Genomic DNA, 26741 nt, shown 5'->3' on the forward strand with positions numbered 1-26741 from the left:
TAGACTGCATTCTCCTCTCTTCTCTTCCTAAAAACTGCAAGGATGTGCATCTTCTTGGTAATGTGTTAATAAGAGAAAAATATTAGTACGAGTGTGCATGTCCTAGCACACACTTTAGGTGGGTTTTAAAATGAAGCCAGGATTTGCAAGTTATTGCCTAGGTGCAGGAGAAGGCAATGGCAACCCACTCCAGTGTTCATGCCTGGAGAATCCCAGGGACGGGGGAGCCTGGTAGGCTGCTGTCTATGGGGTCGCACAGAGTCGGACAACTGAAGCGACTTAGCAGCAGCAGCAGCAGCAGCCTAGGTGCAGTCTGATGCAGACAGAAAACACACGTGGTGCCTCCTGAATAATTTAACACAATAATAAAATCTGTTAAAACGCTGAGATGAAGCTTGGGTCATAGGGTTAGCATCCACTTATCTTAAAATGGAGGAGGAGGAGGCGAGAATGGGGGAGAAGGGGGAGGGGAGGAGATTGCTACTGCATTCATTGTCCTTTCTTCCTTTGTAACCACCAGCCTCCTTGCTCTCAGCAACTCTTTCCTTAATTAAAGTAACACCCTGGAGAGCTCACAACATTTTGATTCCTGTCATCTCTTTCACTTGCACTTTGCCACAGGACACAACAGAGGTTTTCTTTAATTTTTGATCATGACATTTTTAGACACCAGAAGTACAGATATTCATGTCACAGACACAGCAATGCCAAGCTATATCGAATGTTACTGTTTTTCCACATTCCCAGCATTCCTCTGTTCTAGAAATAGGACACTAGTCCAAGCCCCTGTTCCTTCCCCTCACCCAGCTCCCAGAAACTTTTCTCTGGGCCTCACCCTTTCCTTCTGCTGTGTTGTGGCCCCAGTCCTGGGGACTGTTTTGTACACGCCAGAGAACACAGCTCTTGTCCTCTCCAAGGGTTAAGGGTGGTCTTCGGGGTGTGGAAACAGCTGCAGGTCTGACTGTTCGGTGGGGGTTCTTTCAGTCAAATCCAGCTCTCAGCCCTGGCCACTCCAGCAACACCAAGACTTGACAATTAAAATGATGTTCAGGGTGGGGCCAGGTGCCTCCAATTCCAGTCTTTCTGTGATTCTGAACAAATCACTGCTTCCCCAAGGCACCTCCTCCTGCAGGCACTTAACTTCCCAATTTAATTAAACCATTCAGCTATGTATTACCCATATCCCAGCCATTCTGTCCATTTCTAGAATCTTCTACTGTCTTCTCTCCCAACTCTTATCCTATTGGGTTTTTATTTTACTATTATCTTAAGGGTTTTAGTAAGAAGGAAACATAAACACTTTAGTTTTTACCAGTCACTCCGCCCCCCACCCGCATCAAGGCATTGAAACAGCCCAGGAATGTGCCTATTTTCAAGGACTGGTTAGAAAGGACCAGAACTACCTGTAAAGGAAACTTTAAGAGCAGCCCTTTCTAAGTGTTCCACCATCCAAAAAAAATTTCTTTGAAAGTAAATATCTCCCAATAAAAATTTTTTTAAGTTTTTAAAAAATAAAATATATTTTTATAAAGAAAAGAAAAAAATTTATCTAGATAAGACCCTGCATCGACTAGAACAATATTATCCAGACAAAGGAAGAAGTGGCAGTTCATTCCATTACTGCACCAGGAGCTTTTGTGTAATTATTTTCTGCCCCTTCTATTTGACTCTGCTGCCTGACCTTGGAACAGAAAAGCTTTCTGTTTTGTTCTTTGGAAGTTCAAAATATTAGAACATGTTACAATGTGATGTTACAGAATAAGTAATGAGGCATTTTTTTACAAGTATAGGAGAGTTCAGAGTTGCCCTGAACAATATCTGTTCAACACCTATTTATTCGATCAGCAGATGCTTGCTAGACAGTGAGGATGTGCGAAGCCCTGGACTGAGTGCTCAGCACTGCACTGTGTGTGAGATTCAGGCTCCGGTGTGTTCATGCCTGTCTCCTGTCTCCTGTCTCCTTAGTGCTGTGCTGGACTATGTCCTGCACATACACAAAGTCATATGATAGTTTTTAATTAACAAACTGAAGGGAGAGATCGGGGGGCTCTCCTCTCCATTTGACAGGTGCCTTAATTTCTAAATAGCTCCTGGATATTTTAGGATAAGCTACCACGTGACTACGTTAAATGCACAGAGCAGAAGATTATAGTCAGAAGAGCCTTCCTGAAGAGGGTCGCTTTTTCTCCTTAGATTCACACATTGCACATTTTAATTGAGAATATGTTTAAAAGACAAGTGGTGATTTCCAGTCACAAGGTCAGAGAGCAGAGAAACACGCATAAATCCCACGTTTATTAGATCCATAAATATAGTTCCCTCTACACCCAGAGCCTTTAATTTCTAAGAACCCAGCCCTCGGAGCTGGGCTGCTGGAATCCCTGGCCAGGGCCGTCTGCGGAAACATGAGTTCAGTTACCAAATATAGCTGAGTGGAGGACAGGACAGATGGGATCTGAGGCCACAGTTGCCTCAAAGTGACCACGGACCGAGCAGTGTGTCACGAGGAGACGAGGCCACCTCTGCTCCCCCAGGAAAGAAGAAACGGCCCTCTGAAAGCCATCACCTCTGGGGGGTCCTCGAGGAGCCAAGGATCGAAAAGGTCTGTAAAATGTGTCTTAACGTACTAACTAGTAAGGCGATATTTTTAAACTCTTCATTAAATGCTAAAAACATTATAGTCATTTGCCAGAAGATATAGCACTGTTTAGAAGATGTCTTGATTTCTCTTTTATTTGGAGAGAATAAGTAATGGGAATTCTGTACTCGTCTCAAGAACAGAGACCATATAAGATTCACCTGCAGGCTTTGTTTCTACCTATGCGGTCAGAGAGCTGCCTAGTCTGTAATAATCTTAAACTAAATTGGTGCTATTCATCCCAAAAGGATCAAACGTAATGATGGAGCCAACATTCATCAAGTCTGTGTCTGTGCTTTGTTTTAAAGAAAATAAGAATGCTGTTAATTTGAACCTTGCCTTTACTTAAACTAACTACAAATGGCTTCAAATGATATACTTTAGGTTGCAGTAACATTTTAAGTTGTTAATTACACTTTCAGAGAACTTTTTAAATATTGAGAGTAAAGGCAAACATCTTAAATTCTATCTATGCAGAAAGCTTGCCTTTTTTTTTAAAAAAGATAAGGCTTATCAAGGGAAACTATAGTACAGTCAAATTTAAGCTTTACAGTAAAATTTTATATCATGTTGTTGTAAGTTACACATTAAATTGTCTTGAATCCAATAGATGACGTTGATACAGAATGATTTCAGGCTCATGTTACTTTTTCAACATTTGCTAAAAATACTAATTACCTTCTAGTATAAATAATGTGTCCACACCCAGAGCCCACCACCTGACAATTTCACACTGACCAAGTTCCCTCGATCATGAATGTGCAGAAATGAAATCCTTATTACAGAATAGATACGCTTTCCAATATACTTTTTCCTCAAAGACAGAACACACCTCCATTACCCATATTTTAAACATGAGAGTCTATCTGACAAATTTTTATGAATAGCCCATCCCCACGTGTGCTCCCTGGGGTCCGACTCTTTGGGACCCCATGGACTGAAGCCCACCAGGCTCCTCTGTCCAGGGGATTCTCCAGGCAAGAATACTGGAGTGGGTTGCCATTTCCTCCTCCATTATAAACAGCAGACAAGGCCTAAGAGATTCTTTTAGGCAATATGTACTCTGTGAATGCATGATTTCATTTTCCTAGAACACAGATCTGTCCTTCTGCATTCCCACGTCTAGAATGACTTAGGGTCCCCATCTTAGCTCCGTCCAAACCACTGTGTGTTGCTAAAGCTGAAAGGGTCAGAGCATACTTAACAGTAGAAGAGAAATCTGGATTACATGGGACAGTTGCAATCACTTTGATTTCCTTACCTCATTTTTGTTTAAATGTAGAGGGTAGAATTAGTCAAGATTCAAAATAAATCTGACACATACTTAAAGAGATACCAGCTAAAATCTCCAAAGCCAAGACAAGAGCCTGCACTTCACTGATACGTGTGCGTGTGTGTGACATCAAAGGGAACTGTGATATCTGAGCTCTAGCCAGTAATTCAGGCATCTGGAGGTGACGGCTATGCCCCAGTTAAATTCCAATAGAGCAGCTCCCACAGATTCGATATGGTGGATAAGATGGTATCTGAAGAGGACACCAGTAACTGGAAACACTTTCTCTGGAAACACTTCATATAACTGTTGTGGGCATGAAACCAGCTATTATGTTATGTCTCTGAAGCTGAGATACAATATACTGTCTGGGAGTATTTAAAGCTGGAGAAAAAATATGCCATGCCTCCCTGTGATGACAACTTGCTTAAAGATTAGGAAAGAGTGGAATCCACATGTGTTTATTAAGAAATAGTTGATAAAATTGTTGTTCTTTTTTTTTGCATCAAAAAGTTTTCATATTTGCCTTTTGTCCTATAGGGCCCTTGGTAAAAAGAAGATTACAAAGAAAGAAAGGAAGGAAGGGAGGACTGATTTTAAAATGATGATTACATAGCTGATTCACTTTGTTGTACAGCAGAAACTAACACAACATTGTAAAGCTGTTACGTGCAGTGGTGTGTGTGTGCACTCAGTCACATCCAACCCTTTGCGACCCCATGGACTGCAGCCCATAAGGCTCCTCTGTCCAAGGGATTTTCCAGGCAAGAATACTGGAGCAGGTTGCCATTTCCTTCTCCGGGGGATCCTCCTGACCAAGAGATGGAACCTGCATCTCTTACGTCCCCAGCATTGGTAGGCCGATTCTTTACCACTAGCGCCACCTGGGAAGACCCGATAAAATAAGATCTTTGGAGAAATCAAAAAACAAATAAATGATGATTAAAGAAGACAACTGAGGTAACATAAACACACTTTGTTTAACCCTTCATGAAGTGGACAGCCTCTTTTGGAAGAGCTGCACCCTGAGGAGGAAGGCACGAAACTTTATAGGAAGAGAACAGGGAAGAGAAAAATGGAAATAACTTGATTGGCTGGGGTTGCAGAGTCACTGTTGTCTGTGGTGAGATGAGCAAGGAGATAAATTGGGAAGCCAGGGCTGGCCTGGCTTGGGGCTGGCTGACCGCATGCAAATATTTCAAGCAGAGTGTCTCTGGTAGCTCAGCTGGTAAAGAATCTGCCTGCAATGCAGGAGACCCAGTTCGATTCCTGGGTCGGGAAGTTCCCCTGGAGAAGAGATAGCAGTCTCTTCTCCAGGAGATAGTAGTAGCCCAGTAGTCTTGGGGTTCCCTGGTGGCTCAGATAGTAAAGAACCCAATGCAGGAGATATTAGAGACATGGATTTGATTCCTGGGTCAGGAAGATCCTCTGGAGAAAGGAATGACAACCTTCTCCAGTATTCTTGCCTGGGAAATCCCATGGACAGAGGAGCCTGGTGGAACACAGTCCATGGAGTTGCAGAGAATTGGACACGACTGAGCAACTAAGGAGAGAGTGTCCTTAAGGACACAGAAGTTCCCTGTGCTTCGGTTTGCTGACATGGGCCCCAGGCAGGAGCAGCTCCATGTTGGACCTAACCTAAAAAAGTTAATTCAACAGAAGGAAGAAATTTCATATAGGAACTGCATGTGCTTCCAGAACAAGAAAAAAAGTTTTAAAGCTTTTTCAAATTTGGTTTTAATAGTTTGGGTTTTATTTAAAAATATTTTTAGCCCTGAATCTTTATACCAATAGTTTTTAATACTTTTAGTAACTATTTAAATAGGAAAATAAATAGAAAACAAAATGCTAAATTAAACATTGAAATCACTCAGAATTTTCACTCCCACCCCAAAGATAACAGCAACCAAAGATTCCCCTAACTGCATGACTCCTTATCCACCACAGATGCAATCAGCACCCACTGCCTGATTCCCAATCTTGTCACCTTCCTGTGTATTTATATCTAAGTATCTATGTACTTTTAAATGCCCTGTGAAATGTTGCCGCCACTGTCTGGACTCTCTAAAGGGCCTGGCCCCTGTGGTTCAGAATACTGAGTGATCCTTGCTGCCTGTCAGTCTTTTTCTAACATCAAAGACTTTTCCCCTTCAACATTGTAGTAGCTCATCAATACCTGCAAACTATTCCATAAACTACCGCAAAAGTGCTCCCTTTATCTAAATTATTCAGGTAAATCTCTGTAATGTGCTCACTGGGAAAAGACGACGTGGCAGTTCCACACAGGTTTCAGCTGTAAGTCTATTTCTTGCCGGTTCAACTTTGGCCAAACAATTGGATCTTTTTATGCCTTAGGTTGGATAATCAAAATAATCAAAAGAAAAACAGTGTTTACCCTATTCTTCTCAGGATCCAATGGTTCACTACAGATTTTCCTGGACTTACATGGGGCTTGCTCCCAGCACACCCATCCCAAGTTGAAAATACCTTGAATACACCTCACTTACCTACCAGCACATCCCACCCTTGTTACTAACCAGGGCTCTTGGCCTCCTTAATTAACAGAAATTGATGAGAGGCCTGAGGAGAAAGTCAGACAAGGCTTTACTAGGGCCTCTGCTGCAGTGGCAGGGATCGAGAACAAACAGGTTCTCTTGCTCACTTGCTCCCTAAGCGGGGTGGTCAAGCTGCCCCGTTACATGGGGTGAGGGTAGTGGAGTGTCCGGGGCTCGAGCTGGAAGGGTGGCTTGGGTGGCTCGCCCACCCCTCCGGTGTTGGTGTGTGCAGAGGGCATGTGCGTGTACCTGCTTGTGTTTCAAATGCTTCAGAAGTGGCAGTTGGGCTTTGCGGTGTCTTTGTACCTTGCCATCCATACTTCAGGGCTTCCCGGGGAGCACTAGTGGTAAAGAACCTGCCTTCCAACGTAGGAGATGTAAGAGAAGTGGGTTCTGTCCCTGGGTCAGGAAGATCCCCTGGAGGAGGGCAAGGCAACCCACTCCAGTATTCTTGCCTGGAGAATTCCATGGACAGAGGAGCCTGGTAGGCTATGGTTCGTAAGTTCACAAGAGTCAGATGTGACTGAAGCGACTGAGCATGCACGTCCATAATTCGCCCGTCACTCATGCAGGTTTTTTTAGGCCCTTATAGTTTGTTTGTATTTTGTTGCTGGAGGAGACGACTGTCCAGATGCAAGCACTACAGCAAAGGGCCGCAGGTTCTGGCCTATCTCACCTGCACTGTGCCAAGAACACTTCCATCAGCCTGCAGCTGGGCAAAACCATCTAACACAAAGCCTGCTTTCCAATAAAGTGTTGAGTATCTTGTGTAAGTCATTGACTACTGAACTGACAGTGAAAAGCAGAGGGGTTGTCTGGGTCCAGAAGAGTTGTAAGTACATCAGTTGTTTACCGTCATGATCATGGGGCTGACTGGGCACAGTGGCCACTTCCCAGCATTTCCAGAGAGGATGGGGTTATGTCACTGGCCTGGGAAAAGAAACAAGTTCAAACTTCCAAGTACAATTTCTACTGAAGGCCTATCACTTTCATAGCACTGTAAAGCTGGTCTGTCCAACCACTGCAAGTCAGATCATCAGTTTGGGAAAGCCTTCAGCTCATAACTTGGAAATGCATTCCTTGGGGAAGGTGAGTTTTTACTGTCTGCAACTGAATTCTCCTCCCTCCAAGACTCTGTTGCTTCTCATGAGGTGCTTAGTCTTCCTCAACCTCTCAGTCAGGGAATTTTTTTATCAATACATTTCAGCAGCCAATCTGCCTGCCTCTGGAGATGGTGCAGGGGGTGTCCACAAGTCTTTTCTGGCCCACAAAATAGAAGGTTATCCTGGACAGCATAGATCTTGTTTCCAGATAATTACCCCCCCAGGTCAGCAACTCTAAACACATATGTCATTTATAATTTTAAAATCTATCTTTCTGTCTTTTCTATTAGTTGTGCATTCATCTGTAAATCATATACATTTATATGTCTATTACATGTTGAGAAACTCAAAAATAAATGTTTTCCCAAACACCAAGGTAGCAATGCTGAGACAATTTAAGAAGAGAAAATTGCTTATGTCAGAATGTGATATGCGTAAGAAAGTTCAGTGAAAACTTACTTATAGGCTCTATATTTCATAGTTGAATATATGTCCAACAGGCCAGATAATGTGAACTTAGAGAGAAGTTGTGCACTATAAAATTAACAGGTAGAAATACCCTATAAACTGAGTGGCATGAAATTCCTTAAGAATGAGTGAAATATGCAAAGGGATGCAACGCCATAGGTGACCACGGGAGCTAGCGCCTGACAGCAATGCTTCCTTGGGGTAAGCCAGCTGTGGATAGCTGCCTGACGAAGGTCAAGACGGACAGGCAGCTACGATGCCTCCTAGTGTTTTTTTTCAGACCCTCCCGAACCTGTGCCTTACCGAATGTTTGCTCATGACTGAGAGTTTGGCATCACGTGTGACTATCAGCACCACCGGCTGGAGGAGGGTGCCCGCAGCTCCTCCACTGCACAGTTCAAGAGTCCGAAGCACCGCTGGGCTAAAGTGTCCTCCTGCTCTCACCCCGCCTCCACAGTGGGACAGCCGTGGTCTGTGGACACCAACGGCAGCCTGCAAACACCCATCCAGCCCGTCCCGCTTCACTTGTTCCCTAACAACTTTGGAAGATGATCCGACAGATGAAAACACATTACAATTTCCCAAGATCAACTGACAAAAGATTGGCTACCAAACCAAGCCTAAGAAATCAGAAGCTGACATTTTCTGTTTCCTAGTTTTTGCGTGTGTTTACAGTCACGCAGTCATGTCTGACTCTTCGCAACCCAATGGACTGTAGCCCACCAGGCTCCTCTGTCCATGGGATTCTCCAGGCAAGAGTACTGGAGTGGGCTGCCATTCCCTCCTCCAGGGGATCTTCCCGACCCAGTGATTGAACCTGGGTCTCCTGCATTGCAGGCAGATTCTCCACTGTCTGAGCCAACAGTCGAGCCTTCCACTTTTTATTTTTCCCTATTAAAATGGCAGCTCCTTAGGGCAGAGAAGCCCCCTTTCCTCATGGCTGTGTCCCCAGCCTGCAAAAGAGGCATGTAGTAGGCACTCAGAGAATCACTGCTGATGAATAAGAAAGTAAGGCAGAAACATGCTTTGACTAAAAACATTTGTATTTCTATGACTGAGAATTTAACTCTGAACTTGCTGGGACCCATGATGAAGGGTATCAACACTCAAAGAATTCCCCTCATCTAATAGTAGAGGTGCCAGAAAAGGAATATCTATCTGGTTCTGAATATTTTCACAACAAACTTTTTTTGGTGGTAATGAAAACAATAAAAATCACTGTCTCTATAAATAAGGTGTTTTCTTTTTCCAGACCTACCACTTTTATTTCTGAACGGTAACACCTATATATATTTTGTGTGTACTTGTTAATGGCTATAAACATGCAACACTGATTACTTTATCAAGGCCTTCTCAGAAAGCAAAGCCCAGGCGTTGAGTGACCACTGATAAGACAGGTGACAAAACCAGGCAAAGAGCAGAACGCCTCCTCACTGAAGAGATCCCAGCCCAGGAAGGAGTTTGGCGCCAGGGGCTGAGAGCGAGAGGAGGTCACAGACAGGTCTGCATATGCCGTGGCCGTGTGGCTCCCTCTCCTGTCAAATCCCACCCAGGACTCAAACCCGGTTCAAACACCAACTTGGTTCTTCCTCAACTGTTATGATCGTGACCTACACCCTGCCAGATGTCCTCCACACAGAAGCTGTCACACATCTATCTCACACACCTGCTTTCCTGACCATCACAGGACTCTTAACTCATACTTATAACTCAATAAAATGAGTGTATGGCAAAGTACCTGTAAAGAAGGTTGTTGTTGAGTCCCTCAGTCATGTCTGACTCTTTGCAACTGTGGGGACTGTAGTCTGCCAGGCTTCTCTGTCCATGGGATTCTCCAGGCAAGAATACTGGAGTGGGTTGCCACTGCCTCCTCCAGGGGACCTTCCTATCACAGGGATCAAACCTGTAAGTCCTGCATTGGCAAGCGGATTCTTTACCACCGAGCCACCAGGAAAGCCCTCAGAAGGAGTGGATTTGATTGATTGGGCTGTCACCAACAAAAAGTGAAATTAAGTACAGTTTTCAACGAGCTGGAGTTGGAAACACAGAACAGATAGGAAGGGCAAAGAAACTGAATGTGCAAAGCGTGGGGATGTGGAAGAATACAGCTGTTCACAGCAGGGAGTGGACGGCTGGGCACAGGGACACAGGACCTGTCCGAGTGACGTGGGGCATGAGACCTGAGATTTCACGTTTCACTGACCACCCAGGAGTGCACAAGGAGCCTGCCTCCTACATGTGGACCTCCTCTTATAGGGCGGGGGGCCCCTGGGGAAAAGGGAGCAAAGGACTGACATGGCCAAACTTGTGTGACTTCTCCCACCATCAGAGCTCCCGTGTCAACAGCCATCACCACGTCCCTCCCTCTTCCTCTTTGGTTTCTCTGCTGCTGCTAAGTCACTTCAGTCGTGTCCGACTCTGCGCGACGCCATAGACTGCAGCCCCAGGCTCCCCCGTCCCTGGGATTCTCCAGGCAAGAACACTGGAGTGGGCTGCCATTTCCTTCTCCAATGAATGAAATCTGGCCTTGCCTAATCCCTCTTCCTGGATCAAGGTTTCTGACAGAGGACGGACCTTGCCTGGCTCACCTTCTTCTCCGCATAGTCAGTGAGGAAAAAACAGTTGTCAACGGAATTTATGCCCACTTCTCACTCTGGGAAAGGATGAGTGACCAAGCCCCGCAGGAGACGTTTCTCCTCCTGAGTAGGCCGGACCCACAGGCTCTCGAGGAAAACAAGCGACTAAACCACTGACGGGGAAGACACGAAGGAGGTGGAGGGGAAGCGGAAGGATCTTGAGGAGATTCTGCTTCCCTCAGAAAGAACAGAGGGGGCAGAGGCGTACAGACGTGCGGGAGCCTCACCCAGACTTGCCCGCGTCCACGCTGCTTTGCAGCGGACACTCACCTCGCGCCCTCTTTACTTGCTTTTCAGTGAGTTGCGTTTTCTTTCCGTTTGGGCCCCCATAAAGTCGCTTTATTTTGATTCCCAGTAGAGCAAGGGAGAGAGAAGAGGTGACTGCAGGTCAGTGTGTCGACTCCGCGTGGGGCCCCGAGTCTCGGACAGGCTGGGGCCGCGCAGGGCCGGCGGCCGGTGCCGCGAGTGCTGCGGCTGCTCTGGGGGCGGGGCCCCCGAGGCCCCACCCCGCGCTGAGCACTCGCCCGACGCCCGGGTGGGCCCCTCTGAGGGCCAGCAGCGCCCCTCACCGTCAGCGGCGTGCTCCGGGCCGCCTGTGCCTGGCTCTACTTCACCTACTCTGCCCTTCCTCCCTGTGACCTCTCAGCCCGTGACCAAGCTGTGCACGCCGACGTGTACCAGACCCCGCACGTGCGCGTCTCCATCCTCCACCCCACAGCGGGCAGCTGTCCTCGGAGCACCACCTCCCCGCTCAGCGAGCCCAACACCTTTCCACCCGCCCACTCCTCCACGACGTAGTGAAAGCGGGAGGCCGGAAAAGGCAAGGGCCGCGGGGACACGCCCTCATCTGAAAGCAGGCCCAGGGTCGGAGGCGTGAAGGGACCCAGGCCCGGTCAGTGAGCAGCCCTTAGTGGCCCACTCAGCCAGCCGTCCCGTCGGGGAGCGGTGGTCGTCAGGCTGAGCAGTGAGATAAGAGGTGGGTCTGTCTTCTCACCCAGCCTCAGGCCAGCGGGTGAGCTGGGGGCCCAGGAGCAGTCTGAGGGCTCTGTCCTGCGGGCTCCAGAGCCTCACCAAGGCCGCTGGCCAAGACCAGACCTCCAGGTGGCGGTGACCCTCTCCCCATCCCTGCCTCTGTGATCTGATGGCATCGCCCATCTGCATGGGACCTGCCCCGATGTCTGGGCGTCCTGAGGAGCCTGAGGCCAGCTGGGTCCTAGGTGCCTGGCCCCCTCAGCCGTGACCGCTAGACGGGTCTGGGGACCTGGCCCTGAGAAGCACCATCTGAACTCTGCCTTCTCTTGGCCAGGACTAGGGCAGGGGAGGGTGACTGCTGCACCTGGAGACCTGGACTTTCTTGTCAGATCAGAGAGGAAAGTTGGTTTGGTGGACATTTACAAGAGTACTATGATGGTGCCCTGCCTCAAAAACACAGGTTCTGACACCAAGACATTTGCCACAACTCACCACACCCTCCTTCCCCTTTCCGAGATGTGGGCTTTGCTGAGAGCTGTTGGCGTTTGCAGTTTTTAAGGCAGAAGCCACTCATCACCTTACAGGACCTGCAGTAAACCTTTCTCTGCTCCAAACTTCAAGGCTTTTATGTTTTTCCGCCTCATTGTGTGTCAGGCCCAGGGATCACAGATGAGGCTCTTGAAGTGCCTTGAAGTAGCTGCCCCTGTAGTAGGTGTTGGGGGTCCTGAAGACGCCCATCTCCCAGTCGTAGGTCACCCTCTCAACCAGGGCAGCGAGAGGCCCGCCCCAGCTCCTCCTGCAGCTCCTTGAGTGGCAGCCGCGCCTCCTCAGGCTGGGCCGCCTGCCCCTCGTGTGCCCCCTGCACTCGTGGTGTGCTGCATTGTCTACGTCTTCTCACCAACACACAATTGCCAGAAGCACTGTGGGGAACAAGCCGTGAAACCTCGGGACTGGAATGGAGATGTCTGCAGTTGTACTTCTTTGCTTGCTGCTGCTGCTAAGGCACTTCAGTCGTGTCCAACTCTGTGCGACCCCACAGATGGCAGCCCACCAGTCTTCCCCGTCCCTGGGATTCTCCAGGCAAGAACACTGGAGCGGGTTGCCATTTCCTTCTCCAGTGCATGCAAGTGAAAAGTGAAAGTGAAGTCGCTCAGTCGTGTCTGACTCTTAGCAACCCCACAGCCTCTTAATTTGGGCGTTGGTTGAATAACACGGAAATCTCTGAGGCATACTATTCTGGTGAGTTTGGGCCACGTAGAAACCTCTCCTTCCAACCACGTTATGAGCGCTTTCCTGAGTCCTGTGCATGTTTTAGCAGCAATATTGGGGTCACAGATTAAACCTGGACTATATATGCCCTCCTGCTATTATTTTTCTTTCACTGTGCAAGCAGTTTATAAGCAACACCTGATTCAGACAACCGGATCCCATCAAGTGGCACCTCTTTAAAACCACAAGCGTGAGACGAACAGTGTGGGTCATCATATGGGGTGGAGTCTTGGCTTCCCCCTCAGTTTTTTTTCTTTCTAAACCAGGCCTGCCAGTTTTGCGGTCTTCTGTTTGCATGGGGTGTTGGTTGTTTTAATTTATTATTTTCAGTTGTACTGGGTTTTCACTGCGCTGCTTCGGCTTCTCATTGCGGCGGCTCCTCTCATTGCGGAGCACTGACCCTAGGGCACAAGGGCTTCGGTAGCTGAAGCACGTGTGATCAGAATTTCATCAGAAACTAAACACTAATGAAAGCAAATCACAGTGCATTTTGTGGTTCAGTGTGACATAAGCAGAGTCTGATTTGCTTAAAATATCAACACACTCCTATTCGCATAACATCAATGAAACTCGAGCTGTAAGAGAGGTGGGTGGTGACAAAGAGGCAAGAATATACAATGGATTAAAGACAGTCTCTTTAACAAGTGGTGCTGGGAAAACTGGTCAGCCACTTGTAAAAGAATGAAACTATAACACTTTCTAACACCATACACAAAAATAAACTCAAAATGGATTAAAGATCTAAACGTAAGACAAGAAACTATAAAACTCCTAGAGGAGAACATAGACAAAACACTCTCCAGCATACATCACAGTAGGATCCTCTATGACCCACCTCCCAGAATACCGGAAATAAAAGCAAAAATAAACAAATGGGACCTAATCAAACTTAAAAGCTTCTGCACAACAAAGGAAACTATAAGCAAGGTGAAAATACAGCCTTCAGAATGGGAGAAAATAATAGCAAATGAAGCAACTGACAACAACTAATCTCAAAAATATACAAGCAACTCCTGCAGCTCAATTCCAGAAAAATAAACGACCCAATCAAAAAATGGGCCAAAGAACGAAATAGACATTTCTCCAAAGAAGACACACAAATGGCTAACAAACACATGAAAGAATGCTCAACATCACTCATTATCAGAGAAATGCAAATGAAAACCACACTGAGGTACCATTTCACGCCAGTCAGAATGGTTGTGATCCAAAAGTCTACAAGCAGTAAATGCTGGAGAGGGTGTGGAGAAAAGGGAACCCTCCTACACTGTTGGTGGGAATGCAAACTAGTACAGCCACTATGGAGAACAGTGTGGAGATTCCCTAAAAAACTGCAAATAGACCTGCTTTATGACTCAGCAATCCCACTGCTGGGCATACACACCGAGGAAACCAGAAGTGAAAGAGACACGTGTACCCCAATGTTCATTGCAGCACTGTTTATAATAGCCAGGACACAGAAGCAACCTAGATGCCCATCAGCAGATGAATGGATAAGAAAGCTGTGGTACATATACACAATGGATATTACTCAGCCATTAAAAAGAATACATTTGAATCAGTTCTAATGAGGTGGATGAAACTGGAGCCTATTATACAGAGTGAAGTAAGCCAGAAAGAAAAACACCAATACAGTATACTAACACATATATATGGAATTTAGAAAGATGGTAATGATAACCCTGTATGCGAGACAGCAAAAGAGACACAGATGTATAGAACAGGCTTTTGGACTCCGTGGGAGAAGGAGAGGGTGGGATGGTTTGGGAGAATGGCATTGAAACATGTAAAATATCATATATGAAACAAATCTTCAGTCCAGGTTCAGTGCAGGATACAGGATGCTTGGGGCTGGTGCACTGGGATGACCCAGAGGGATGGTACGGGGAGGGCAGAGGGAGGGCGGTTCAGGATGGGGAACACGTGTACACCCGTGGCGGATCATGTTGATGTATGGAAAACCAATACAATATTGTAAAGTAATTAGCCTCTAACTAAAATAATAAATTTAAATTTTTAAAAAAAGAGACAGGTGGGTGGAGCAATGGAGGAGAGCCTGAGAGGCAGAAGCCTTGGACCACTCACAGCACCAATGGCAGGGTCACACTCCTGAATTATTTAAAGAGCTTTAGTGAGATGCTTGGGCTTCCTCAAGGTGCCAGTTGTAAAGAATCCTCTTTCCAATGCAAGAGATGTGGATTTGATCCCTGGGTTGGGAAGATCCCCTGGAGGAGCGCATGGCAACCCACTCCAGTATTCTTGCCTGGAGAATCCCATGGACAGAGGGCCTGGCGGGCTACAGTGCACGGGGTCACAAAGAGTCAGACACGACTGAGCGACTTGCTCAGCACAGCACCGTGAGATGCTCAGTATTCACTCAGGGGCAAATATTAAATTAAAATAATGAACAAGGAGCTTCCCTGAGGGTCCAGTGGTTAGGACTCTGTGCTTTCACTGCAGGCAGTGCAGGTTCCACCCCTGGTTCCGGAAGTGAGATCCCACAAGCCAGACGTTCAAATAAATAAAAACAGAATTTAAAAAATTAGGAAAACAGTCAACGATAAACAGAGGCATGCTTGACGCTTCTTCCAATTTATAGAGGAAAATGATTTTAAAAGTATGTTTTCCCCTTAATGTTTCTCCCAACTTGTGGATGAGTAGTACCATGGTCACACGCGCGCACACATACACACACACGCGCGCACACACACACACACACACACACAACCCCAGTCGTTCCTACTAACGCAGGTGTGTCTCCTGTCCTTCAGAGCCTGTGTTCAAGACACCGGCCTTCCTGTGGAAACGGACAGAGTGTATGAGCACCTCTCGACTATGTCCGAGACGTCCTCCCACGACTCCTTCTACGACTCGCTCTCGGACCTGCTGGAGGACGGCGAGAATGCGGCCTTCTTCCCGGGGCTGTCGGCCTTCCTCAGCCAGGAGGAGATCCACAAGAGTCTGGACCTGGCCCGCAGAGCCATAGCCAGCTCCGAGACGGAGGACTGCGACTGCGAGGAGGTCCCGCAGCGCTGCAGCCCCTCGCCTAGGAGCCGCCGGAAGCCACTAGCCTCTCCAGAGGCCCGGCGGGGCGAGCGTGCGTCCCCAGGGACACCTGGGGACCGCAGGCGGGCACCTGCGGTGCCTCCGCCAGCAGAGCAAGCCGAGTGCATCTCCTCGCCCGCATCGCGGAGGAAGGCCGGAGTCTCGCCCCTGCTGGCCAGGCCCAGCTACATCCGGAGCCTGCGCAAGGCTGGGAAGCAGGTGGCCAAGGCCCCCGGCGCCAGCGCCAAGCCCAGGGCTGCGCACCCTGGCAGAGCTGGCCGCCAGAGCCCGCTGAACGACAAGGCGGCCACCCTCATCGAGGAGCTGACCTCCATCTTCCGAGAAGCTGCCAAGCCCAGAACCAGGAGCCCCGACGGGGAGTCCTCGTCCCCAGACAGCGGATACCTATCCCCTAAGAACCAGCCGTCAGATCCGAGGAGCGCCTCGGCCAGCCGGAGCCCCAGCCGGGACCGGCAGGATGTCGAGGCCGGGGCCAGGCCCCCGGCGCCCGGGCATCACCCTACCCAGGACCGGCAAGATGTGGAGGCTGAGGCCAGGCCCCCAGAGCCTGGGCATCACCCCCCAGTGGCCCAGGATGTGGCCCGGCCCAGCCACAGCCATTCTCGCCCACCGCCCCCCAGTGCCCACCACCCTCCAGCCGCTCCCCGGTTCATCCAGAAGCTGCGGAGCCAAGAAGTGGCAGAAGGTAGTCGGGTCCACCTGGAGTGCAGAGTCGCTGGGAACCCACCTCCTCGGGTCAGGTAGGACTCTGGTTGCGGAGCTAGACGCTTTGCGTGGACTTCACTCTTACTTTAGCATGAGAGAACAGATTTCTGTTACAAGGCAAGGGCTTGGCTCCCTAAGCACACAGAAGTGAGCATTATGGCCCTGGCTTTTGAGGAAAGGAAAAGCTCCATTCCAAGTTGGACCAGCAGGGAGACAGGAGCCAAGGCTCAAATCTGGTTCTCGATCAAGGGATCAGGGTGGAATTTAAGGGTCTAGGAAATTTCAAGCTTGGAAGCTGCCTTGATGACAGTCCACAGTTTGCACCTCCTGCTGGAGCTGGGTCATCCTCACTTAGGGACTCCTTCAAGTGTGGCAGCTTTTCTATGTTCCGATATCTGCAGACTGAAAACGCTGGGTTTGTGGTGGTCTTGGAGATGGCTGGGGAGCAGGGGGTTGGAGGGGCATGGGGTGGGGGGCCTTGGGGTGGGGACCCATCTTGAACTTGCACAGTGCGGTCTCCCTACAATAACTGCAAATTTGCTCAATACACCTATGCAAGGAGCTATGTCCGTTTAAGCTCGGTGATATTTTACCTGCTTTTTCTTTGTTCACGCCTCAGTCTTGAGGGAAGTAGGGGTCAGGGCCTCTGCTAGCTACTTCCTGCTGATGAGGGATGTGGGTTTTTATAAGGAGAATGAAATTTTTTTGCATTTACCTAATAAATATTTGCGTGTCTCACCTTGAACTCTGAAGTCTCAAGCAATCATCCTGTGAGTCGGGGGCGGGGCGGGCGGTGCTCTTTAAATGTAGGAAATGGACAATGAGGACAGAATTTGATGAGTAAGAGGATTAACCCTGAGATCCTATGGCTCCTCACTTTAACAGTCCTTCAAAACAAACCTTATTTCTTTGGGAATCCATGAAAACCTGTTTTTTAACATTTTAGTGATTGAATTTGGATTTATGTAGGCCTGTACCAGACTCTTAGGTCAAAATAGTCTGCTTCTGAGATGCTACTGTCTTCTCGTCTTGGCCAGGCGGAGTCTTAGCTGTTTCCTTTTGAAGAGTTACTTAAAAGTACCTGGGAGTGGGGTGGCCAGGGTGTGACTACTTTAGCTTTCTTGGAGGATGTGTAACCAGAAGGATGTCACAGGGGCTATTGCACCCGTGCAGGCATGTTTGTCCAAGTGTGAGGAGGATACAGTCCTGGGGCTTGTGCAGTGCAAGGGGACGTCGTGGGAAACCCTAATGGGCTAGACACATATTTATGTGTAGAAGAGAAGACAGCACCGAGATGCTGTACACATTTTATCAAGTGTAATGCTGTTACCACTGAGACCTTCAGGAAGGTCTCCCGTAGAACATCGCGTACAGGCTCAATAGGAGCTTGTTTTCACGGCCACTCTGACCCTCAGCAGGGCAGCTGGTCAGACCTTATCCCAGGTTACTCTGGCTTCTTGGCTTGTCTTGGCGACTGTCTTTTTGAAGGAATGATTCATTGTTTCCCCATGGACTGAGGTCTCCAAGAAGCATGAGCTTCATCATATTCCAAGGGCCTTGACACCTTTGAGTCACCTCATCTATGAGAGCTCCTCTGTTGTCACTTTGAATCAGAAGAGGCGACCCCATACAAGGGTTTATTTCTCAGAGGAAGGCCTTTGTTACTGCAGAACTTTTCTCTGTCCTATGTGGGAAAGCCTTGCCACCGTGATGGCATCACCAGCGTCTAGACGTTTCTACAGTGTCCCTGGCACTTGGTGTACAGTGAAATCTCTTTAGCCACCATCCTCCGGTTCTGTCCCTCGGGCATGTATCCCTCTTATCATCAGGGTGGCACAGTGTTAGGATTTTTTCTGGTGCAGATCAGCAATTTGGATTACCTTTTGGATGCTCATTTGCGTTTGTGGACCAACAATGAACTGCTGGAGTCCATGACATTTCGCATCATGGGTTCCTCGGTGTAGATGAGTAAAATTCTGTCCATTAAATGTTTGGGATAAACTCGTCATAAACCTGGCCTCTGTGGCTGTTCATCCTGAGCGCCATCTAAATCCCCAGAGTCTGCATAAACTCCCCACGCGTGCTCTCTGGATGATCCATTTCCAGATCTGAGGCTTCATCGAGGATGGTCACACTCAGAGTTAGTGGTAGGATCTCTGGATTTGGGTCTTTGGTTCTGGATGCTTGTTGTGCCCCCAGATCCACCTAATTATTTCCTTTAGTTAAGTGATGATCCGTTTTGACTGACCCAAGCAGCACCCAACAGTTGCTCCTCCTGGCATTTTAACAGCATTTATTAATAATAAGGTTGCTGTCTCCTCTGTGTGTTTCATTTCTCTCCTTCCTGACATCAGTGGACCTCTCTTTCCAGGTGGCCCCATGCACACATATGACGGAGAAGGCCGACTTGGAGTCAGGATGTGTGGTCACTCCTAGGCTCAGGGCAGGAGATGACGAGAGCAGAGCTCTGGGCAGATGGACCCAGAGGATGGCTTCTGCTTCCAGGGCTTCCTGATGAGCTGCAACTGCACACCTCCTCCCTTGTTTGTGAAGCTGGTCCCATCCAAGAGTATTTCTAAAGGCTGACCAGTCAGCTCAGGTCTTCAGTTATCTGCATAGAGTTGTGAGCAGACTCTCCTGTTGTCCTAGGGAGCAGAGTGGCTGGGTTTAGAGTCGATACTGCCTATAAGGTGACATTCAGGATGTCAAGTTGTGTGCCCTGGTCTTTGCCCCGTCTCCCTGAAGAAAGCCCACATCCACTGTTTTGTCTCAGTAAAGGCAGAGCATGATGTGGAGGGTGCCGAGGGTTCATTTTTCAGCCCCTTGTGAAAGGTTGCAATCACAGCCCAGAGGCAAACTGGCAATCCTTGATGTAGGTGCCCAATTGTTTAGAAAGGTAAGCTACAGGCCGTCTGATGGTATCGCAACCCACTCCGGTACTCTTGCCTGGAAAATCCCATGGACAGAGGAGCCTGGCAGGCTGCAGTCCATGGGGTCGCTAAGAGTCAGACACGACTGAGCGACTTCACTTTCACCTTTCACTTTCATGCATTGGAGAAGGAAATGGCAACCCACTCCAGTGTTCTTGCCTGGAGAATCCTAGGAATGGGGGAGTCTGGTGGGCTGCCATCAATGGGGTCACACAGAGTCGGACACGACTGAAGCGACTTAGCAGCAGCTGCAGCAGCAAGTGTTGAGTTAGCACCAGGACTCACGCCCTCTTTCATGCACAAAATACCTGGGCAACCAAATGCTGGGCTCTTAAAAGTTTCTCCTTGGTGGTGTGGAACACATTATGACAGCTCAGAGTCCAACTTAATGGCTTATTGTCATTTCCTTTAAGAGCCTCATGTTTGTGTTTGGCTGAGTCCAAGATCAGGAGTCCAGAGACGAAATACTCAGCCATTCCTAGGAATCCTCACAAGTGCCTTCTGGGGGTGGCTGCAGTCACCCTAGTTAATGTCTCTCTTCAATCTGGCAGTAAATTTCTTTGTCTTTTTTATACTTCAAACACTAACTAGTTTAGAGTTGGTTGAGAAATTGTGTGCTCTTCCCTTGCAAACTGTATCTAATCATATTTTGGTCTTCAGTTCAGTTCAGTCGCTCAGTCGTGTCCTACTCTTTGTGACCCCATGAATCATAGCACGCCAGGCCTCCTTGTCCATCACCAACTCCTGGAGTTCACCCAAACTCATGTCCATCGAGTTGGTGATGCCATCCAGCCATCTCATCCTCTGTCGTCACCTTCTCCTCCTGCCCGCAATCCTTCCCAGCATCAGGGTCTTTTCCAATGAGTTAATTCTTCGCGTGAGGTGGCCAAAGTATTGGAGTTTCAGCTTTAGCATCAGTCCTTCCAATGAACACCCAGGACTGATCTCCTTTAGGATGGACTGATTGGATCTCCTTGCAGTCCAAGGGATTCTCAAGAGTCTTCTCCAGCACCACAGTTCAAAAGCATCAATTCTTCGGCACTCAGCTTTCTTCACAGTCCAACTCTCACATCCATACATGACCACTGGAAAAACCATAGCCTTGACTAGACGGACCTTTGTTGGCAAAGTAATGTCTCTGCTTTTCAACATGCTATCTAGGTTGGTCATAACTTTCCTTCCAAGGAGTAAGCATCTTTTAATTTCATGGCTGCAATCAACATCTGCAGTGATTTTGGAGCCCCCCAAAAATAAAGTCTGACACTGTTTCCACTGTTTCCCCATCTATTTCCTATGAAGTGATGGGACCAGATGCCATGATCTTCGTTTTCTGAATGTTGAGCTTTAAGCCAACTTCTTCACTCTCCACTTTCACTTTTTAGTTCCTCTTCACTTTCTGCCATAAGGGTGGTGTCATCTGCATATCTGAGGTTATTGATATTTCTCACAACAATCTTGATTCCAGCTTGTGCTCCTTCCATCCCAGTGTTTCTCATGATGTACTCTGCATATAAGTTAAATAAGCAGGGTGACAATATACAGCCTTGACGTACTCCTTTTCCTATTTGGAACCAGTCTGTTGTTCCATGTCCAGTTCTAACTGTTGCTTCCTGACCTGCATATAGGTTTCTCAAGAGGCAGGTCAGGTGGTCTGGTATTCCCGTCTCTTTCACAATTTTCCACAGTTTATTGTGATCCACACAGTCAAAGGCTTTGGCATACTCAATAAAGCAGAAATAGATGTTTTTCTGGAACTCTCTTGCTTTTTCCATGATCCAGTGGATGTTGGCAATTTGATCTCTGGTTCCTCTGCCTTTTCTAAAACCAGCTTGAACATCTGGAAGTTCACGGTTCATGTATTGCTGAAGCTTGGCTTGGAGAATTTTGAGCATTACTTTACTAGCATGTGAGATGAGTGCAATTGTACTGTAGTTTGAGCATTCTTTGGCATTGCCTTTCTTTGGGATTGGAATGATAACTGACCTTTTCTAGTGCTGTGGCCCCTGCTGAGTTTTCCAAATTTGCTGGCATATTGTGTGCAGCACTTTCACAGCATCATCTTTCAGGATTTGAAACAGCTCCACTGGAATTCCATCACCTCCACTAGCTTTGTTCGTAATGATACTTTCTAAGGCCCACTTGTCTTCACATTCCAGCATGTCTGGCTCTAGGTGAGTGATCACACTATCGTGGTTATCTGGGTCATGAAGCTCTTTTTTGTACAGTTCTTCTGTGTATTCTTGTCACCTCTTCTTAACAGTCTGCTTCTGTTAGGTCCATACCATTTCTGTCCTTTATAGAGCCCATCTTTGCATGAAATATTCCCTTGGTATCTCTAATTTTCTTAATGAGATCTCTAGTCTTTCTCATTCCATTGTTTTCGTTTATTTCTTTGCATTGATCACTGAAGAAGGCTTTCTTATTTCTCTTTGCTATTCTTTGGAACTCTGCATTCAGATGCTTATATCTTTCCTTTTCTCCTTTGCTTTTTGCTTCTCTTCTTTTCACAGCTATTTGTAAGGTGTCCTCAGACAGCCATTTTGCTTTTTTGCATTTCTTTTCCATGGGGATGGTCTTGATCCCTGTCTCCTGTACAATGTCACTAACCTCCGTCCATAGTTCATCAGGCACTCTGTCTATCAGATCTAGTCCCTTAAATCTATTTCTCACTTCCGCTGTATAATCATAAGGGGTTTGATTTAGGTCATACCTGAATGGTCTAGTGGTTTTCCCCACTTCCTTCAATTTAAGTCTGAATTTGGCAATAAGGAGCTCATGATTTTGGTCTTAAGCTTCCTTAGTTCTACTAGCAGTTATTCAGTCACATATTGGAGTAAGACTCCCTCATTTACTTGGAAATCCCTTAAGTCCATGGTGAAACTTTCTCTGAAGATGGTGGGGGTGTTCTTAAATCATTGTGGGAGTTCTATCCGGCAGTGTTGTTTCACATCAGTCTCTGGATCGTCCCATTCAAAGGCAAACCCCCAGGACTCAGGACTTAGGGCTATTCAGTAAAAGACATCTTTTTTGAAGTCCAGAACTATAAACTAGCAAAAGTCTCCAGATAAAGTTGTAAGCAACATCTTCGGTTTTGACATCACCACATTATTTCCTCTATACTTTGCTTAATGGCCTTCAAATCCTGAATAGAATAGTTATCTCTGGTCCTGGGTTTTTGCATGGATGGGATGGAAGTGTTACATGAAGATCAACAAGGTCTGAATAATTGATATTTAAAGAAGGTGATTGTCAGAGGGTTTATACCCTCCTTCATGTGCCTCTTTAGATGCCTGTTGCTTTATATTTGGACTTCCTTGAAGGCTCATAGTATAAAGAATCCACCTGCAATTCAGGAGACCTGGGTTTAATTGCTGGTTCAGGAAGCTCCACTGGAGAAGGGAATGGATACCCACTCCAGTATCCTTGCCTGGGAAATCCCATGGACAGAGGAGCCTGGTGGATTACAGTTCATGGGGCGGCAAAGAGTCAGACATGACTAAATGACTGATACTCATTTACTTACTTAACTTTGGCACCTTGTCCCCTGGACAGAGTTTTACTACTACTGGGACAGCCATCTTGGCTCTTTCTGGCCTTCCATCATTCCAAACATTGCTCTTACCTTTTGCAGAATTTCTTCAGGACATCTTGGTGAGGCTTGGTCTTCCAGCTGTAAAGGTGCAGCTTGGAGGGCAGAGGCTTGACCTGGGAGTGCACTTAATGTTCTCCACAAGGGAACAGGGCATCAGGGCAGGTCTAGCCGGGTGCGCCACATCCACATCAGTATATCATCTGTCCGCCTTCAGCCCTCTCAGAGAAGAGGCGGGGGTTCCCCTGGGGCCCTTGCTGTACTCCTGGATCTCGTTCAAGCTGTTTGGTTCAGGACCCCTGTTGAGGTCCGTTGTTAAACATTCGTTATGATGGTTCAGCCTTGCTCAATCCCCTTGGGTCACTGGGGTCCCTTTCGGGTCAGCTCCAGACATGGTCCATGCCTCCCGAGTCCTGATTGGACAATTTGGTTCTGATTCAGGCTGCTGCTGCTATGTTGTTTCAGTCGTGTCCGACTCTGTGTGACGCCACAGACGGCAGCCCACCAGGCTCCCCCGTCCCTGGGATTCTCCAGGCAAGAACACTGGAGTGGGTTGCCATTTCCTTCTCCAATGCATGCATGCATTCTAAGTCGCTTCAGTCGTGTCCGACTCTGTGCAACCCCATGGACTGTAGCCCACCAGGCTCCTCTGTCCCTGAGATTCTCCAGGCAAGAACACTGGAGTGGGTTGCCATTTCCTTCTCCCGTGTGATTCAGAGCCTTCCCTAATACCATCCTGCGCTTCTCCATAGGAGGGTGTTCATGAAGGCCTGCGTGCAGCCGTTAGGGTGATGAGTAGCAAAACATGTAAAGAGATTCTCAGTTTTCTGAGGGTCATCTTAGTGAGATGGCTTATTATTTCTCCACAAGTTCAAGCGGAAACTTGTGTTGGCCTTGGTCAGGGTCCTCTGTGTTGGGCTTGGTCATCTAAGCCTTCTGGGACCTGCCCTAGTAGAAATGCCCTGCCTGGGGTAGAGTACTCCCTGGGCAAACTGAGCACCCTGGTGGGTACGGGGAGGAAAGAGTGCTCCTTTATGATGATCGGATAAGGGGAGCCCTGGGAGGGCTGTTGGCACCTTCTGCACTGCTCACAGGAAGACCCCCTTCGTGGGCGGGGGGACCATGGAAGGGGCTGCTAGAGGGGCATCTGCATGCAGCCAGTCGTCGTTTGGCTTTGACTCGATGGACACAGGCTTTTTCTGAGGTTCTTCCCTCTGAACCACAATCTCACACCTCTTCTGCAAATTCTTATTCCAATATAAAGGCATGAATGATTGTATGATGGGATTAACCCCATTTTTCCTCTAATAAAACCAGTCTAATTTTAAAATAGTACCATAGTTCAAAGACCCATTCTCTGGTCATTTTCCCCGAGATTTCACCTAATACCAGGGCCAGGCAGTGGTACAGAGAAAATAATTTTTTTCATTTCCGTTGGCTTATAGCTAAACAGTGACCAGTTCTGCAAGAATACATGCCAGGGGACTACAGTCAGGTGTGCTATTAACATTCCCCATTTGAAAGGTTGCTCTCAGGATGACGGGAGCAAAAGGATCCCACGGAGGTGTCTTGGCTGGAAATTCCTCTCTCGCAGGCATAGGGTATGTTCTTCTGGGATGGACTCCTGTGAAACCACTACAGGTCACGGGGGCAACGACTGTCAATCAGGGAGCAGTGTCTTCTGTCTCCTGAGCCAGAGGGCCTTCTTTAAATCAGGTTTACAAGTTTTCCTTCAGTCATCCAACAGCCTCCCCCTATTAGCCAATGCTAACGAACAAGGCCCATCTAGTCAAAGCTATGGTTTTTCCAGTAGTCATGTGTGGATGTGAGAGTTGGACTATAGAGAAAGCTGAGCGCCTAAGAATCGATGCTTTGGAACTGTGGTGTTGGAGAAGACTGTAGAGAGTCCCTTGGACTGCAAGGAGATCCAACCAGTCAATCCTAAAGGATATCAGTCCTGAATGTTCATTGAAGGGCTGATGCTGAAGCTAAAACTCCAATACTTTGGCCACCTGATGTGAAGAACAGACTCACTGGAAAAGACCCTGATGCTGGGAAAGATTGAAAGCAGGAGGAGAAGGGGCCGACAAAGGATGAGACGGTCGGATGGCATCACTGGCTCGATGGACCTGAGTTTGAGCAAGCTCCAGGAGTTGGTGATGGACAGGGAAGCCTGGAGTGCTGCAATCCGTGGGGTCGCAAAGTCAGACGGGACTGAGCAGCTGAACTGAACTGAACTGAACAAACAGACATAAACCAACCTGAACAAAGAAATCCAAGACTCTGGAACTGTAACCCAGGGTTCAGGACTCTAAGTTGAACTTAAAAAAAATTGTGGGGGGGTATAGTTACACTGTTGTATTAGTCTCGGGTGTACATCAAAGTGATTCAGTTATTGTTCAGTCACTAAGTCATGTCTGACTCTTTGCAACCCCATGAGCTGCAGCACGCTAGATTCAGTTATACATATGCATATGTCCACTCTTCTTCAGATTCTTTTCCCATTTGGGTTCTTTCAGAATATTGAGTAGTGTTCCCTGTCCTTGTTGTTTGTCTATTTTTTATGTAGTACTGTGTGTGTGTTAATCCCCAGCTCCTTACTATATTCCACACATGAGTGATATCATATGATGTTTGTCTTTCTCTGTCTGACTTACTTCATTTAGGATGATAATCTCTAGGCTTATCCATGTTGCTACAAATAGCATTATTTCACTCTTTTTTATGATTGAGTAGTATTCCATTGAATATGTGTACCACATCTGCTTTATCCGTTCCTCTGTCAGTGGACACTCAGGTTGCTTCCATGTCTTGGCTATTGTGAATAGTCCTGCAGTGAACATTGGGGTGCATGTATCTTTTTGGATTATGGCTTTCTCTGGATATATGTCCAGGAGTGGGATTGCTGGGTCATATGAGAGTTCTATTTTTAGTTTTTTAAGGAAACTCCACACTATTCTCCATAGTGACTGCAACAGTTTACATTCCTACCAATGGTGTGGGAGGGTTCACTTCCTCCACAGCCTGTCTAGTGTTTATTGTCTGTAGACTTTTTGCTGGTGGCCATTCTGACCAGTGTGAGGTGATCCCTCATGGGGTTTTGATTTGCATTTCCCTGATAATTAGTGATGTTGAGCATCTCTTCAGTGCTTTTTGGTCATCCGTGTGTCTTCTTTAGAGAAATGTCTATTTATATCTTCTGCCCATTTTTTTACTTTTTTTTTTTTTTATATTGAGCTGCTTGAGCTGTTTGTATATTTTGGGAGGTTAATCCCTTGTCAGTCAATTCATTTGCAAATATTTTCTTCTTTTCTGTGTATTGTCTTTTCATTTTGTTTATGGTTTCCTTTGCTGTGCAAAAGCTTTTAATTAGTCCCATTTGCTTACTTTTTTTTTTTATTCTCAGTACTCTAGGAAGGGGGTCAAAAGAAGATAGTGCTGCAATTTATGTCTAACCAGAACTTTTGAGGACTTTTTATATTTCACCCAGAGTGGGGCTCTAACCCACAATCCTGATGAGGTTATTAGACAGTTCAG

General features: G+C 47.2%; 1 protein-coding gene across 4 annotated transcripts in view; it reads left to right on the top strand.

The window, feature by feature from the left end:
• Window positions 1-2454: 2454 nt before the first annotated feature.
• PALLD (palladin, cytoskeletal associated protein) overlaps window positions 2455-26741 on the top strand; it is a 377075-nt gene continuing 352788 nt past the window's right edge. For all 4 annotated transcript variants that reach the window (XM_052645047.1, XM_052645048.1, XM_052645049.1 and 1 more), the window contains exons 1-2: window positions 2455-2602; window positions 15686-16720. In XM_052645047.1, the coding sequence (XP_052501007.1) occupies window positions 15750-16720 (971 nt within the window). In that variant the 5' untranslated portion in view covers window positions 2455-2602; window positions 15686-15749. The remainder of the gene's footprint in view (window positions 2603-15685; window positions 16721-26741) is intronic.

The sequence above is a fragment of the Budorcas taxicolor genome, chromosome 8 (assembly GCF_023091745.1).
Source record: "Budorcas taxicolor isolate Tak-1 chromosome 8, Takin1.1, whole genome shotgun sequence".
Classification (NCBI taxonomy): domain Eukaryota; kingdom Metazoa; phylum Chordata; class Mammalia; order Artiodactyla; family Bovidae; genus Budorcas; species Budorcas taxicolor.